This window comes from Hyperolius riggenbachi, chromosome 11 (assembly GCF_040937935.1).
Source record: "Hyperolius riggenbachi isolate aHypRig1 chromosome 11, aHypRig1.pri, whole genome shotgun sequence".
In the NCBI taxonomy this organism is placed as follows: Eukaryota; Metazoa; Chordata; class Amphibia; order Anura; family Hyperoliidae; genus Hyperolius; species Hyperolius riggenbachi.
In genome coordinates this window covers 193361053-193377548 of record NC_090656.1, presented here as the reverse complement: position 1 = coordinate 193377548, position 16496 = coordinate 193361053, and the positions used below count along the sequence as shown (strand labels likewise).

General features: G+C 43.9%; 1 protein-coding gene across 3 annotated transcripts in view; it reads right to left on the bottom strand.

Annotated features, from left to right (window-relative positions):
• SLC29A2 (solute carrier family 29 member 2) overlaps nt 1–16496 on the bottom strand; it is a 107915-nt gene that overhangs the window by 29234 nt on the left and 62185 nt on the right. For all 3 annotated transcript variants that reach the window (XM_068261237.1, XM_068261234.1, XM_068261236.1), the window contains exons 5-6: nt 12247–12386; nt 10268–10402 (exon numbers count right to left, since the gene is read on the bottom strand). In XM_068261237.1, coding sequence (XP_068117338.1) covers nt 10268–10402; nt 12247–12386 — 275 coding nt within the window. The remainder of the gene's footprint in view (nt 1–10267; nt 10403–12246; nt 12387–16496) is intronic.

The following is a 16496-nucleotide window of genomic DNA, read 5'->3' as shown; positions in this document are numbered from 1 at the left end:
AGCAAATTCTGGCTCTGAACCCTTCCATGCCATGAGCTTTATTACATCTGTGTATAAATAATACACACTGTAACAACTTCAGAAAACAGATTGTCCAAAGTATAAGGCAATATTGTCAATGGCAACCGGCGATGTCTCAAGGCCTCAAAGCCAAAAGGAAGTGACCCCTGCCAGTTCTACCAGCACTTCAACCAATCCGTGTCCAGGAGTTGTTTTCTGAATTCAGTTCCATACACACAGGAGTTCAGGAAAGCATTAGCTGCATGCTTGTGTACACATGTACATCTATTTATAGAGCACAAACAAAACCCCACTCTATAATTATGCTGCACGCTGCCATTGATTGTATAAGCTGTGTACGTAAGGGGGTGACAATTCAAGTGATGAAGTAGCAAATAAATCAGGGGTCCATTCTACATGTCTGCTGGTCGTGCTCTGGAAACCGGTCCAGCGGCACAAACGCCCGAATTGTTGTGCGCTGCAGTACGCAAGCAATACACAGCCATTTTACCAGTACTAACACCAGGGCAGCATCACATGTTATGCTAGAAGGCTCGGTTCACACATAAAAAGGTGTCCTGTCCTGTCAGTTTTTGACAGTCTGCATCAGTTTTGCATGTGTTCTATGGCTGTGTTCACACATAAAAGATGTACATTTCCAGTCCAGTCAGGTAAAACAGATAGAAAACCGATGCAAAACTGACAAGACAGTACTGAACTGGACCGGGAATGTGCACTTGGTTCACACAGAAAAAGGTGTCCAGTCCAGTCCTGTAAGTTTTTGACAGTTGGCATCAGGTATGTATGTGTTTCTATGGCTTTGTTCACACATGAATCTGTATATTTCCGGTCCTGTCAGTTTTATATAAGTTTTGTAAGTTTTTTTTCTATGGGTGTAGATTTCTAGTCAAAACAGGTGAAACTGATAGAAAACTGATAGGACAGTACTGGATCGGAAGTGTGCAGATGGATGTGTGAACCAGGCCTAAGAGCAAAGGCATGTGTTGCTATGGTAATGCGTGGTATGCTGCTGGCATAAGTAGCATACCACATGTTTCCACAGCAACACGTGTTACCCTATTAATGCGCTAACAGCATAACATGCATTGCAGTTGTGTACCACGCATTACCATAGCAACCCATGCATTACATCCCTGGTGTTAGTACCAGTCAAATTGCCATGCGTGACCTGCACGCAGCAAATTAACGCACGCTTAGTGCATCAGGCTAATAGTCTGAACCGGTCCTCTTAAAGTGGATGATTTAGAACACGGGGCATTTCTTATGGACAGCACAATCATATTTTTATTTGTATCAGTGGCGTAGCTAGACATTATTGGGCCCCATACCAAAGTCAGTGGATGGAGCAAGAAAGCAAAATGAATAGTGAACATATCTCTCCAGGGCCCCATAGCGGTTGCTATGGCTATTGCTACGCCCCTTTTTTATGTTCAACTTGATATACCGGTAAGTGAGATTCATTTTGGCTGCTCAGTTGCCAGGGCAGGACAAGAACTAACAGCACAGGAAACCTCTGCATAGCATCACATGTGTGGGAACTTGTTTTTCGCTGGTACAAAATTCTAAGGTATCAGTGACTCAGCCCATGCTGAAGGTTTAGTACCCTGTAACCCTACCCTAATTAACATAAAAAAGAACAAGCTGTCAACCTCACCCTTCCCTACACAAAGGAAAAAACACAGGTATAACCTGTATCAATGAACAAACAGCAGGGCACTCTGAACACACAAAACACAATAACCACACTCATAAAAGAATGTGCTTAAATTAAGCCCTTATAGCTCTCCAACTCTGATTTTTATATTATAAAAATGAGGCTGCAAAAGTACACTGGCTGTATATTTAGCTAGAATAAAGAGAGATGAGCTTCAACTCTGACTTCACATGCAAAGTTGTACTGACTTCAGCTGAACAAAACAAACTCGGTAACTGCTGGGTAATACCTGGTACACACCATGCAATTTCCCGACAGATAGATGGTCAAATAGATCATTTCTGACACGTCCGATCTGATTTCCCGATTGTTCTCTGATAAATTTTTCAAACACTTGTATACAAAATCGATCAAAAAAACAATTGGAAATCAGATTGGACCAATTGGAAATTATTTGACTTGTACCTGTATCAAGGAAATTATGAATGGCAACACAATTGACATTAATCTAAAAAGAACTTGCTGATTCCCTGGTTGTGTGTGGATCCTTTTGTTTAAAGTAAAAATAAGTTGTTGTTTTTTTTGCCAGAAACAAGATACTTAGATACCTCAGTAGAGAGAAGCCTCCGGATCCTCCAGAGCAGGGGTCAGGAACCTTTTTGGCTGAGAGAGCCATAAACGCCACATATTTTAAAATTTAATTTTGTGAGAGCCATACAATGTGTTTCAAACTGGGACAGTGCGCATGCGCAGCAGAGGGCTGTCCCAGTTGCCATGGTAATATGTAAACAGTTGATCCTCTGGGCAGCGGAAGTGTCAGACACGTCTTCAGCTTCTCTTGGGTTTCAGCAACATCAGCAATTTCCCTGAGAGCCAGACAGGAGAAATACCGACTAACAGGATGTACAATTAGCTAGCTGACTTGGGGGTTGATTCACTTTGTAGGATGAGATCCCCGCACTGTGGCCCAATAGGCTGCCTAACAAGTGACAGACAGCCTATTGGGCCAATCAAAGTGCGGGTATCTCGTCCTATAAAGTCACTGGACCTAACAGGATCCAGGGTGGGACAATTGAAGCAGCTTTTCATTTTGGGGGGAGCGCAAATAAGTTAGTAGTGCTACAGCAGTAACGTGCCTACTTTGAAAATTTTACTTGAGCTGCCACACTAAGCTGCGCTGCTTGAGCAGTGTAGCTTAGTGAACTAACCCCCTACTGATTTGTCTGAGAGCCAGATGTAACCATCAAAAGAGCCACATCTGGCTCCCGAGCCATAGGTTCCCTACCCCTGCTCCAGAGGCTACCCCTGTCCTCCTCCAGGCTGTTCCAGTGCTGGGATCCCTAAAGCTTGCGCCCGCGCTCCTATATGAGTAGCACTGAGTCGCCTCTCGGACTTGGTGGAAAAAGCTGAGCACAGTCAGCTCCGTGCTAGTACAGGGCCGGCCTTAGGTTTCACAGCGCCCTGAGCGTAACCAGATTTTGGTGCCCCCCCCCCATTCATCCTCTTTGAGCGCGCACACACACACGCCCATGTGCAAGATCCCCTTTAGTGTATATAGGCAGATCCCCCCTTTAGTGTATATAGGCAGATCCCCTCCCCCCTTTTAGTGTATATAGGCAGATCCCCCTTTAGTATATATATGAAGATCACCTTTTAGTGTACATAGGCAGACCCCCCCCTTTAGTGTATAGAGGCAAATCCCCCCTTTAGTATATATAGTCAGATCCCTTTTAGTGTATATAAGCAGATTCCCCCATCCCCCCCTTTTAGTATATATAGGCAGATTTCCCCCCTTTAGTGTATATAGTCAGATCCCTTTTGGTGTATATAGGCAGTTCCCCCTCCCATTAGTGTATATAGGCAGACCCCCTTTAGTATATATAAACAGATCCCTCTTTTAGTGTATATAGCTAGGCAGATAAATAGTGTATAGTATACAAGCAGATCCCCCTTTAGCGTATATAGGCACCCCCCCCCTCCCCCAACCAGGAGGTAGTTGGGGGATATTACTTTTCTGCTTGTAGCTGGAGATACAAGATGGCCAGGAGTCAGGAGTGACAAGCAGGTTTCTCTCTGATTAGTGCGCAGCGCAGACATCGCCTGTGAGCAAGGGATGCGACACTACTGGCAAGCACGGCTCACACAGACTCAGCAAGAGGAAGCAGCAGATTCCTGGAGTCTTCACTCCAGCAGCACCAGGGGGCGAAGCTACCACTCGCAGCAGCCACAAACGGACCCGGAGTCCGCAGCCAGCAGGTAGAAATGCGGCCAGGGCCAGTTGAATGCACATCACGTGCGCCCCCCTGGATGTTGGCGCCCTGAGCGACCGCTCCGGTCGCTCAGGTCAAAGGCCGGCCATATGCACAGGTGTGAGCCAAGAGGCTGAGCTCCGTCAACAAGCCCTGGAACAGTGAGGAGAAGGGGGATAAGGGAAGCCTCTTAAAGCTAATGGGAACCGGTTTTACAAAAAAAAAAGTCAGATACTCACCTAAGGAGAGGGAGGCTCTGGGTCCCATAGAGCATTCCCTCTCCTCTCCCGGTGCCCGCTGCTGTCCTGGCTCCCCCGTAGCGGTATTCGACCATTTCGGTCAAATACCGCTGTCTCCCGGCCGAAGGGAGGCTTCGGAAATGCTTCCGGAGCCCGAGTGCTCCCGAAGACAGGCCGCTCTACACTGCGCACGCGCGCCCTCTATTGACGCACTCGCGTGTGCTCCGCCTGTCTTAGGGAGGACTCCACTCCCGAAGTCCCCTCGGCGTGGGATGAGAACGGAGGAGCCAGCGCAGCACCGGGGGCACCGGGAGAGGAGAGGGATGGCTCATTAGAACCGAGCCTTCTCTCTCCTTAGGTGAGTATCTGCCTTGAGCATGAATGAAATTTAAAAATCTGACTTATTGCTGTGCTTGCCTGCAGCTGTACACCTATAGACCTCTGCACTATTGACTCCAACTTTCCATGAAATACAAATCTATGCCAGCGCTGAGCGGATCGTTCAGAAACAGCCTTATCAGTCTGCCGACAGCGTGTACACACGTGCTACTGTCGCCTGCACGGCCGCCCAGCGAGAGGGTCTGGCGGACGCGTCGTTGGCGGAAGTATAGCGTGTGTACGCGCCTTTAGGTGCATATGCATGCACTATTGTCTCCTTTACCAAGTGACTTCCAAAGTAGAAAAAATAAAATAGACAAACTACATATCCCAGCACTACAGTAGAAAACATGTCGCTGAAGGTGGTGACAGAGGTAGTGACAGGAGTGGAGCAAAGAAATAGTTTGCAATGGTTTTTTTTATAATTTATTTATGCACAAGAGATGGGATTGGTTTTATTCACTACGCTGGCATAGATTTGTATTTCAATGGAAAGTTGGAGTCAATAGTGCAGAGGTCTATAGGTGTACAGCTGCAGGCAAGCACATCAATATGACAGATTTTCAAATTTGAAAATATTCCAAAAGTAATCCTTATGTACATTACTTGGTGAAATTTGGTTTCTTAAAACAGAAGGACATTTGCAATAATTCAGCTATGAACATTTGTGGTTACCCACAATGCACCACTACTGAATATGCAAATGATCTCGTTTCGCCCCTGTAAGCCAGACAAGCATCCAGAACCGCTGGTGTATAGCAAGCCTATAGCTATAGGCTTGCTATACACTGATGGTTCTGGATGCTTGTCTGGCTTACAGGGGCGAAACGAGATCATTTGCATATTCAGTAGTGGTGCATTGTGGGCAACCACAAATGTTCACTGTGGCCTAGTGCACACCAGAGCGGTTCTGCTGCGGTTTGCGATCCGCTTGTGGGTGCGGATCCGCTAGGGTAATGTATTTCAATGGGCTGGTACACACCAGAGCGGGAGGCGTTTTGCAGAAACGCATACTCCCGGGCTGCTGCAGATTTTGGATTGCGGATGCGTTTCTGCCTCAATGTTAAGTATAGGAAAACCGCAAACCGCTCTGAAAAACGGCACTTCAGAGCGGTTTGCCAGGCGTTTTTTGTTACAGTAGCTGTTCAGTAACAGCTTTACTGTAACAATATATGAAATCTACTACACCAAAACCGCTACACAAAACCGCAAAACGCTAGCTGAAACGCTGCAGAAAAATAAGAAAAAGCGTTTCAAAATCTGCTAGCATATTGCGGATCTGCTAGCGGTTTTTGGTGTGCACCAGGCCTAATAGCTGAGTTAATGCAAATTTCCTTCTGTTTAAAAAGGCAAATTTCACCTAGCATTGCTTATTAGCAGGAGGGCTTTTCGATCTCTTTTATCCCCCTATACATTCCTAGTGGTTTGGGTCACCCCGAGCTGCTTGGTTACTCTGTTGTACATTAAATAACGCGTTTTCAGAATTCAACAACATCAATCATGGGTTTGGTTGGACTTTAAGCCTCAGTAATTAATCCCTCTTTTTAAACTAATTTTAGAGAAGGGTATTATTTCCCCAGTTGATGAGTGTCTAAGCCGTAACACATTCTGGTTTATTGACTGAGCAACGACCTTAAAGCGAATTGCTAAAAACAAACTTCCTTTACGCATTCATGCATAAAATCATAAAACTAATATGAGTCATGAAGAGTGCATTGTTTGCCCTTGGCATTTTTAACATAAGGTCTTTGGTGTGACTATATAATGTACATAAATGGCCATAGCACTGCCAAGCCTCTCCCAACACCCAATACTGTGCATAAGAGGCCTGGTTAAACCCAGAAAGGCGGGGCCCAGTTATAAATGACACGTGTTTCAGTACAGCTATGCTGTGTGTGGAATTACTACATGGTTTGGGATGAGCAACCTGATTTACAGTAAACAGTGCACAAATAAAAAGCCTTAGGCAAGCACTGACTTCTGTGAAGACAGAGAAGTACTGTGTGTGGCAACGTCAAAAAGAAAAAATATGTTCAGCGGGAGGTCTGCGGTGTAATGTGGCAGCTGTCAATGGCTGATGCAAGTTCTATCATATTAAAATCACTTCCTTAGAGACCTGCAGCTCACCTCAATGGTTAGACAATGGTTAGACGTTTGCTTAACAAGGAAATACTACAGCACAATAAGGCGCAAACTGTACCGTACAACAAATCACATTATGAATAAAAACATTTTCTGGTGGGCCAGAGCTTAGCGGTCGAGGGTGAATTGTTCTCTGGGAAAATAAAGCCTTGTCCACACTTGGGACTGCTGGCTCTCGGCAGCGATCAGGACACATTCCTCGGGCAGCAGTTTGTGGCCGAGGCTGCACAGACACCTCGCTAGCCTGCAGGCTAACAACATGTTCTGAACTCTCGGCATTCAGTACGGTTGCATTGCCATATAGCACTGGCGTGTCTTTGTTCTTTGCCTGTCAAGTCAGTGGGTCTGCAATGTTTTGCCAGTCAGTCTGTTTTTGTCAATTTTGGCTGTTTGTCTGTCTTGTCACATCTGCCAATTTGCCATGCCCGTTAAAGAGGAGCTGTTAGGTATAGGGTCTCAGAGAAAATAAACACATATATCAGTAGCTAAAGATTGGCTGTACTTACATTACATATGCATTTCACTGTCCACGTTTGGATTTCACAGATTTTGTATATAGTATATGCAGAGATAGATGCTCCTGACAGCTCATGGCAGGCTCCATGTTTGTGAAGCCAAATGTGTCCTCATGTCCTGCCTGCTTCTGATCACAGATAAGCTCGTTCTTGAACAACACGGTGTGCAGTGAATATTAATGAGCCATGTGGCTAGGAACAATAGCTGACTCCTGCAGTGTAGTCTGCCCGAGATTTATCAGTGCTTCGCGCTGGACTGATTAGAAGCTCCTGTACCGTCTCATTAGCAGCCGAGGGGAGGGCCCCAGAATGCTTTGCAGTTTAGCTGCGGCTTGTGTCTTTATGGGTCTATAACAGACTTTAAGATAAGCACACATCAAAGGTAACTGAAATGTTTATCTTCACTAATGGCTTTTGAGCTTCCTTCTAAACTGTTTAACACAGGAGAATAGAGGTTTAAATTAGCTTCTGCAGCCTGACAGTTACTCTTTAAGACTGTCCCCCTGTAACTGTCTCACCAGCCTATCATGTATCTCTCCTGCCAGACAGTCCTGTCAGTACAGCCCAGCCCTGTCTGTCTCTTCCAGGCTGTCCATTCCAGTACTCTGGTACTAATCCAGCGTCCCCTACCCAGTTCTCTGGTACTTATCAAGCTAGTCCCCATTCAGCCTGACCTGTCCAGCCTGTCCTGTCCAGTCCATGGTCCTGTTCTATTAGTTTTCGTCAGTCAGTTCTGTTTAGTAATCTTTGCCTATCGGCAAGGTACCCCTTCTGTACTCATCTTTGGTGTGGTAGCCCTAGGGGTCGTGACCTAGTGGGCACCAGGCAGCAAAGTAGTCCTCCACCCATTAGAGGTGACGGCCGATCATCCCTTGTGGAGTGCGCTGGTGAAGAATGTTCGCGTTTGCGCGCGATCGTGAATTTTCGTGCACAAACGCGAATTTTCGTGCGAAAACGATAGATTTCACGCGAAAATTCACGTTTGCGAGCAAAAACTTTAATTGCGCGTGAAAATTCGCGATCGCACACAAACGTGAACATTCGCGCGAAAACGGCCGTGCTAACAGTTAGCACTCTTTTGTGAATCAAGCCCCATGCCTTGAGACTGCCGGTATCTATCACCAGTGCCAAGATCAATAGGACTGTGACATCAGGTAAGTATCTATTGTGTTTTGGTGGCCTTGGGTACACTTTAAGGAAGAAAGTTGCACAGACTTTTCAGAAAAAAAGGAAGCAAGAGATAACAATAGTTCATTGCCTCACAAAAACACACAGCTATTGTCTGCTCAGCAAGTAGAACAGGAAGAGTCATGGTCTCCATCTCATATGACTGCACTTATTCATATGCGGTCTGATACATATGGAGAAATCAGGAGAAGGCAGGTTATTTCAGGACAGATCTATTTCAAGGAAGATGATACAAACCAGGTACACATTATTTACTAGCTCTGATGATAGATGGGAAATCTGCCCACAGCAATGACTATCTTGCCAAACTGTCCTAAGAATACAGAGGGGCTGATTGATCAACAGAGTGAAAACTGGAGCAACTGCCCAGCGCAACCAATCAGGATCCTTCTTCACTGAACAACTTAAAGAGAAACCGTAACCAAAAATTGAACTTCATCCCAATCAGTAGCTGATACCCCCTTTCCCATGAGAAATGTATGGGGGCTCTGCATGGCTGATATTGTGGTGAAACCCCTCCCACAGTGTGATGTTAGGACCATGGTGCTGACATCACACTGTGAGAGCCTTGTTGCATTGTGGGAAATAACAACTGTTTCCAAATGCCAAAAAAGCAAGCAGCATCTCCTTCCAGTGACATCATCTGCCAGCGGGAAAAATGTCACCATGTGATAAATGTCAGACTGTAAATCAGGAAGAGGAAAGATTTTACAATGGGCAAACACTGACTAAATAATTTATACATAATTATTGTAAAAATGAAGCACTTTTTTTTATTACATTATTTTCAATGGAGTTCCTCTTTAAGCAACACTGGTTGCTCTGTGCATGTGCCCCGCTTTACTGTGCATCGTTTTCATATATTGGTTCCATGATACTTTTTTCTGACAAATGTGAGAAGATTGCCAGCTACTGAGACTGAAAAAAACGTTCTAATCATACAGAAGGACGCGCTCTAAACATTTTTACTATACAGAAAAAAAATCTGATAAAAGTTTGTCTTGCAGTGTAAACTGGGCTTAAACTCTGAAATATGTCACAACCAGGAAATCCTTGATTCGCTAAAGAAATAGAATTCCACAGGTGCGTCACAGGTGTGTCCAGACGAAGCTGCATGCGTATACCACAACACCGCCCACATCTGTTTCCAGTTACCTGCATATTTCCAAGATTTGATGAGTATTATTATTATTATTATTTAGTATTTATATAGCGCCGACATATTACGCAGCGCTGTACAGTGTATATATATATATCTTGCCACTAACTGTCCCTCAAAGGAGCTCACAATCGAATCCCTACCATTGCCATATGTCTATATTATGTAGTGTAAGTACTGTAGTCTAGGGCCAATTTTTAGGGGCAGCCAATTAACTTATCTGTATGTTTTTGGAATGTGGGAGGAAACTGGCGTGCCCGGAGGAAACCCACGCAGACACGGAGAGAACATACAAACTCTTTGCAGATAGTGCCCTGGCTGGGATTCGAACCAGGGACCCAGCGCTGCAAGGCGAGAGAGCTAACCACTACGCCACCGTGCTGCCCTGTACATAGGATATGTAGGGAAGCCAAAATAAATTAGCAAGAACCTGTTCACAGCAAAGAAATGTTTACATGGTAAAAAGCTTGCTTCCTGGTTCTAATGGAGACCTATGCAGATTGAAAGCTGCTGTTCCTGTTGGCTGATGGTAATTACCCGCAGTGTAGCTTTCGCTGCTCACTCAAGCTTGTTGCTTCTGCTCGCACACTACACAACAATAGAAATTACAGACTTCTTTGGATCTACTTGTAGTCATCCTTGGAGTCTTCCTATTTTTTACCTGTTTTTATTTGGCGCCTCCCTATATTCTAGATAGGTATAAAGTAGGGTACACTACTTACTGGACATGGATAGGATCATAGCCAGAGCAGCGAAGGTTCCCGCCATCCCCTGACCACTGAGGAACATGCTGCTGTACTGCTGAGGGAACAGGGTCAGGAGCCCGAAGAGACTGCCCTGGAGAATCGCACAGAAAGCTGTCCGGAGATGGAAGAGATAACAGGACAAAGAGAGAGAAGAAAAAACACAAACATTATGAAAATTAGGTTATATCCAAGATAATGACAACATAAAGTAATTGCAACATTATCAATTACAAACTATTGATAGATAATAGGCAATAGGTGATGTATGGGCAGATTGACTAATATTTGATCTCTCTGATCGGATTGGCTGCCCATACACCGCAGGCCAATTCCTGATTGATTTCAGCATGACATCTCTCAGGAATTGGCCATGTGACACCACCTCAACCCCCCCAAGCATTGTAATCTCACCTGCTCCTCCGCTGTCTCCCCTGAGCAGCGCGTTGTCACACCGAGCAACCATGTGGCACATTTATGACATCACACATGTTCCTGGCAATGCTTGGGGGAGACAGCAGAGGAGACTGGGAGTCACCGCAGCTAGAGCAGGTGAGATTACAATGCACGGGCACCGACACACACACACATTAACATTTGGGCTGGAAGGACAGCTGTACCTCTAAATAAGTAAACACATAGAACTATTGCTGCCCATCGGTGATCAGGAAACAATCCCTTAGGAGACAAATTGAGAGTGCTGAACAGACACATTGTTAGGCCCCTTTTACACTTAATCAGTTGCTCTCAGTTATAACTGAAAGAAAACTGATTTTCAAAGTAATGCCCATGGTTTCCTATGGCACACTTCACACTTAACGCGTTTTAACTGAAATCTTCTTCCCAGTGCACTGCTATGAAAAAACCGCGTAGTAACGCGCACTAACTGTTTTAGTGTTTAAACGGGGCCTTAGCCTTCAGGCTAGCAACTCATTCTGTTGCTATGAAGGGGTGAAGGAGCGAAAATAGCACTGTGATCAGTCATGCTCATCCATCGTTAAAGTAAACCTGAGATCGCATAACAAAAAGACTTTATACTCACCTGGGGCTTCCTCCGGTCCCATAAGGGCCGTGCATGCGCAAAAGAGCCGACTGGAGCAACTGAGCCAGATTACTGGGACTAATTGCAGCCAAACGGAGGCACTCGGGAGGACAGCGAGAGACGCATCGCTGCTTATGGGGCTGGAGGAAGCCCCAGGTGAGTATAAAATCATTTTATTATGAGAGCTTTACTTTAAGGTTCCGACATGCTGGATCCTTAATCGACGTCGGTTGGCTTCTGTACACTCACTGGCAGTGTAAATAATCGTCGGCCAAAGTGGTTGCTAATCAGCTGTATTATTATTTTTGTGTATGTACCTTCAGGGAGTGGTCAGTAATTCCTTGTCTCCCTCCTTCCCTACGCGCGCGCACACACACACACACACACACACACACACACACACACACACACACACAAACACACACACACACACACACACACACACACACACACACCTCCCCCCCCCCCCCCCACACACACACACACAACACACACACACACCTCCCCACACACCTCCCCCCACACGCACGCACACACACACACACACGCACGCACGCACACACACAGCACACACAGACACACACACACTACACACACAACACACACACACACACACACACACACACACACACACTGTACACACACACACACACACACACACACACACACACACTAAAGGATAGGCCATACCTGAAATGTACCGACTTCTGACAACACTACCAGTTCCTAACAACTGTGAGTGAAGCAAAACAGAACACACCTTGGGTGTTTACCCAGCCACCCTGTGCCAAGATTAAATACCTGGTCAATCTTAGGTGTACCAGCAAACACACTCGCAGAATCAAAGTACCGGTAATGAACATCTATTAATAGTCAACGTTTCATGTTATAGAATCTGTTTACAGGAGACAGTTACCATTGATGAACCAGATAGTGGCCATGGTCAGGTTGAAGAAGCTCTGCGGGCTCAAGTCGACCTTTACCAGCACTGCGGTGAAGATGAAGAGGCCCAGGATCACCAGCATGCTGCCCGCTATACGGATTTTTTCTGCAATGCTGGAAGAGGAGAAGGGAAACTTTAGATTAGTCAGCTAAACAAATTCATTTTCATTAACCACTTCACCTCCCTTGCTACGCTTATCTACTCCCCACAAAACTTCATCTGAAGCTCAGGGGAGTAGATAGGCGTACTTGTGGTAAACAGTGTGCTGTATGCACAATAAGCTATCTGATTATGTATATAGGGTATCATTTTAACCGTGACAAGTGAGAGAATAGATTTTGTGTTGTTTGACAACTGAGGGCTAAGTCATGTGATTTTTTTTACCGGAAAACTGAATGAAAAGCAATAAAACTGTTATTTTCATGTACTCTATACCCCTAAATAAATACTTGTAAAAAAAACCAAAAGTGACAGCATTGAAAAGAGAATACATACAGTAGTTACCCTAGGGACTTAGCTTTTAAAATATGTATGCCATGAGAGTGTATTACTGTTAATCATGAAGATAAGGGCTTTTAATTACTGATAGAGTACAATGAGAAAACAAAAAACACAAACCAGAAACTAATATATTATCGCCATACATTGTACTAGGAACATTATTTAAATGTTGAGATAACCAGGACAAATTAGCAAATACAATGTGTGGGTTTTACCTATAGTAGCATTGTTTATTTGAAAACTATAGTGGATGGAAATGGAGAAATAGTGTATTTTTTCTTTTTTTCTAATTTTTCCCTTTAAAATGCACAGATAATAACATAATTACTAAAAGCAAATATCACCCTCACAAAGCATAATTTGTGGCAAAAAAAAACAAGATATAGATCATGAATGAATGGGAGGAGTGCTGAAATGTGAAAATTGCTCTGGTTTTTAAGCAAAAAACCCTGTGGTGCTGAAGTGGTCAAACAAGTAATTTTCCCACTTGTTTGGTTCATAATATATAGGATACCAACCAGTTTCTATAATAAGGGCTAGCTGTGTCTGAAGTGTACACAGGCTACAGTTAGTTAAGAAAGAGAACAATTCCTTTAGTAATTCCACCCCATTATACAGTCACTCTGATTGAATGTACCCGGAGCAGTGCCTTTCAGCGCTGCTAGATTTGGGCGCAGCCGGCGCCTCCATAGACTTCAATAGTAAACACTCCTATTGCAGCGCTCAGTGAGTAACGTCGGCTCTGTCAGAAGACGGAGCAGAGGTTGCTTAAAAACACAATAATTCGGCCTCCAGCAATCGCTGGAAGCCGAATTATTTCATTTCCCCACTATCCCTCGCGGCCTGGAGGGAGAATAGTAATTAACACGGCCGGGACTTGTGCAGAAACAGGATCAGCCATATACCGCTGTACCCTGTGCCCAAGTCTACCGGCGCCGATTTCAAATATACTCAATGTACTGGGAATCTATTGTACCATCATGTCTGATCCATCTAATTCTGATCCAAGTTTCTAGGTTTAGGTGGATCAGGGCTGGGGCAGGGGAGGTGGTCATTTGATGGGCCATAGCATTGAACTGCATTGAACAGCTACTAGGTGGTGCTGTTGTATAGAAGGCATGCTGCCTTTCTATTCATTTTAAAGGGAATCAGATGTGAAAATAAACTTATGAGATAATGAATTGTATGTGTAGTACAGCTAAGAAATAGAACATTAGTAGCAAAAATATGAGTCTCATATTGTTTCCAGTACAGGAAGAGTTAAGAAACTTGACTTGTTATCTATGCAAAAGATCTTCTCTGAGCTCTGACTAATTTAGTCGGCGAGAAGTGCAATTTTCTTAAAGGGAACCAGAGACGAAGCACCCTTGTGTATTTTACCATATACAGTGGTGTGAAAAACTATTTGCCCCCTTCCTGATTTCTTGTTCTTTTGCATGTTTGTCACACTTAAATGTTTTTGCTCATCAAAAACCGTTAACTATTAGTCAAAGATAACGAAATTGAACACAAAATGCGGTTTTAAATGATGGTTTTTATTATTTAGTAAGAAAAAAAACTAAAAATCTACATGGCCCTGTGTGAAAAAGTGATTGCCCCCCCTTGTTAAAAAATAACGTAACTGGGGTTTATCACACCTGAGTTCAATTTCTGTAGTCACCCCCAGGCCTGATTACTGCCACACCTGTTTTAATCAAGAAATCGCTTAAATAGGAGCTATCTGACACAGAGAAGTAGACCAAAAGCACCTCAAAAGCTAGACATCATGCCAAGATCCAAAGAAATTCAGGAACAAATGAGAACAAAAGTACTGTAATTGAGATCAATCAGCTTGGTAAAGGTTATAAAGCCATTTCTAAACCTTTGGACTCCACCGAACCACAGTTAGAGCCATTATCCACAAATGGCAAAAACATGGAACAGTGATGAACCTTCCCAGGAGTGGACGGCCGACCAATATTACCCCAAGAGCGCAGAGAAAACTCATCCGAGAGGCCACAAAACACCCAAGGACAACATCTAAAGAACTGCAGGCCTTACTTGCCTCAATTAAGGTCAGTGTTCACGACTCCACCATAAGAAAGAGACTGGGCAAAAACGGCCTGCATGGCAGATATCCAAGGCGCAAACCACTTTTAAGCAAAAAGAACATTAAGGCTTGTCTCAATTTTGCTAAAAAAACATCTCAATGATTGCCAAGACTTTTGGGAAAATACCTTGTGGACCGACGAGACAAAAGTTGAACTTTTTGGAAGGTGCGTGTCCCGTTACATCTGTCGTAGAAGTAACACAGCATTTCAGCAAAAGAACATCATACCAACAGTAAAATATGGTGGTGGTAGTGTGATGGTCTGGGGTTGTTTTGCTGCTTCAAGACCTGGAAGGCTTGCTGTGATAGAGGGAACCATGAATTCTACTGTCTACCAAAAAATCCTGAAGGAGGATGTCCGGCCATCTGTTTGTCAACTCAAGCTGAAGCGATCTTGGGTGCTGCAGCAGGACAATGACCCAAAACACACCAGCAAATCCACCTCTGAATGGCTGAAGAAAAACAAAATGAAGACATTGGAGTGGCCTAGTCAAAGTCCTGACCTGAATCCTATTAAGATGTTGTGGCATGACCTTAAAAAGGCGGTTCATGCTAGAAAACCCTCAAATAAAGCTGAATTACAACAATTCTGCAAAGATGAGTGGGCCAAAATTCCTCCAGAGCGCTGTAAAAGACTTGTTGCAAGTTATCGCAAACGCTTGATTGCAGTTATTGCTGCTAAGGGTGGCCCAACCAGTTATTAGGTTCAGGGGGCAATTTCTTTTTCACACAGGGCCATGTAGGTTTTGAGGGTTTTTTTCTTACTAAATAATACAAACCATCATTTAAAACTGCATTTTGTGTTCAATTATGTTATCTTTGACTAATAGTTAACGGTTTTTGATGAGCAGAAACATTTAAGTGTGACAAACATGCGAAAGAATATGAAATCAGGAAGGGGGCAAATAGTTTTTCACACCACTGTATATCAGTAAGAACATTATAGAAAACACTTACCATGCTCTCTGTTTCATCCTCACTGCTAAAAGTGTCTGTTATCAGCTGTGATAAGAATCCCGGACTGAGCATTCAGTCTGGCTTTGCAGGGAATAATTATAGCTGAGTCATTATAGCAGAGCCACAAGGGGGCAGGCTTGGTCTTAAAAAGACACCAGAGAAGACAGACTCAGCTATAATCTTTCCGTAGCAAAGCCAGACTGAATGCTCAGTCGGGGATTCTTATCAGGTGGTAACAGTCAGATTAAACAGAGAACAATGAAACAAAGAGCAGATTAGTTGTTTACTGTCATGTTCCCACTGATTTATAAGGTAAAATACAAGAGGGTGCTTCATCTCTGGTTCTCTTTAAGCACTTATACATCAAAGAATCAGTGAAAGACAACTTCAGATAAGGTTTTACTGCAGAGAAGTTCAAAGGGTCATTAGCTCTGCTCTGTTTCATAATTTAAAATACAGAGTGTAGTTTGTAAACTGCAAATATTAGAGAATAATGCAATGTTATATAAAAAAGCTGAGACTCTTATTAATTATCCGTACTACACATACAATTCATTATATATGTTTTTTTTCGCTTCAGTGTCACTTTAATGAAGAGTGAAGCTGGTCATACACATATAGATTTCCACCCAATCTTCCAATAACATTCAAATAATCCTTTTAGATGACATTCAAA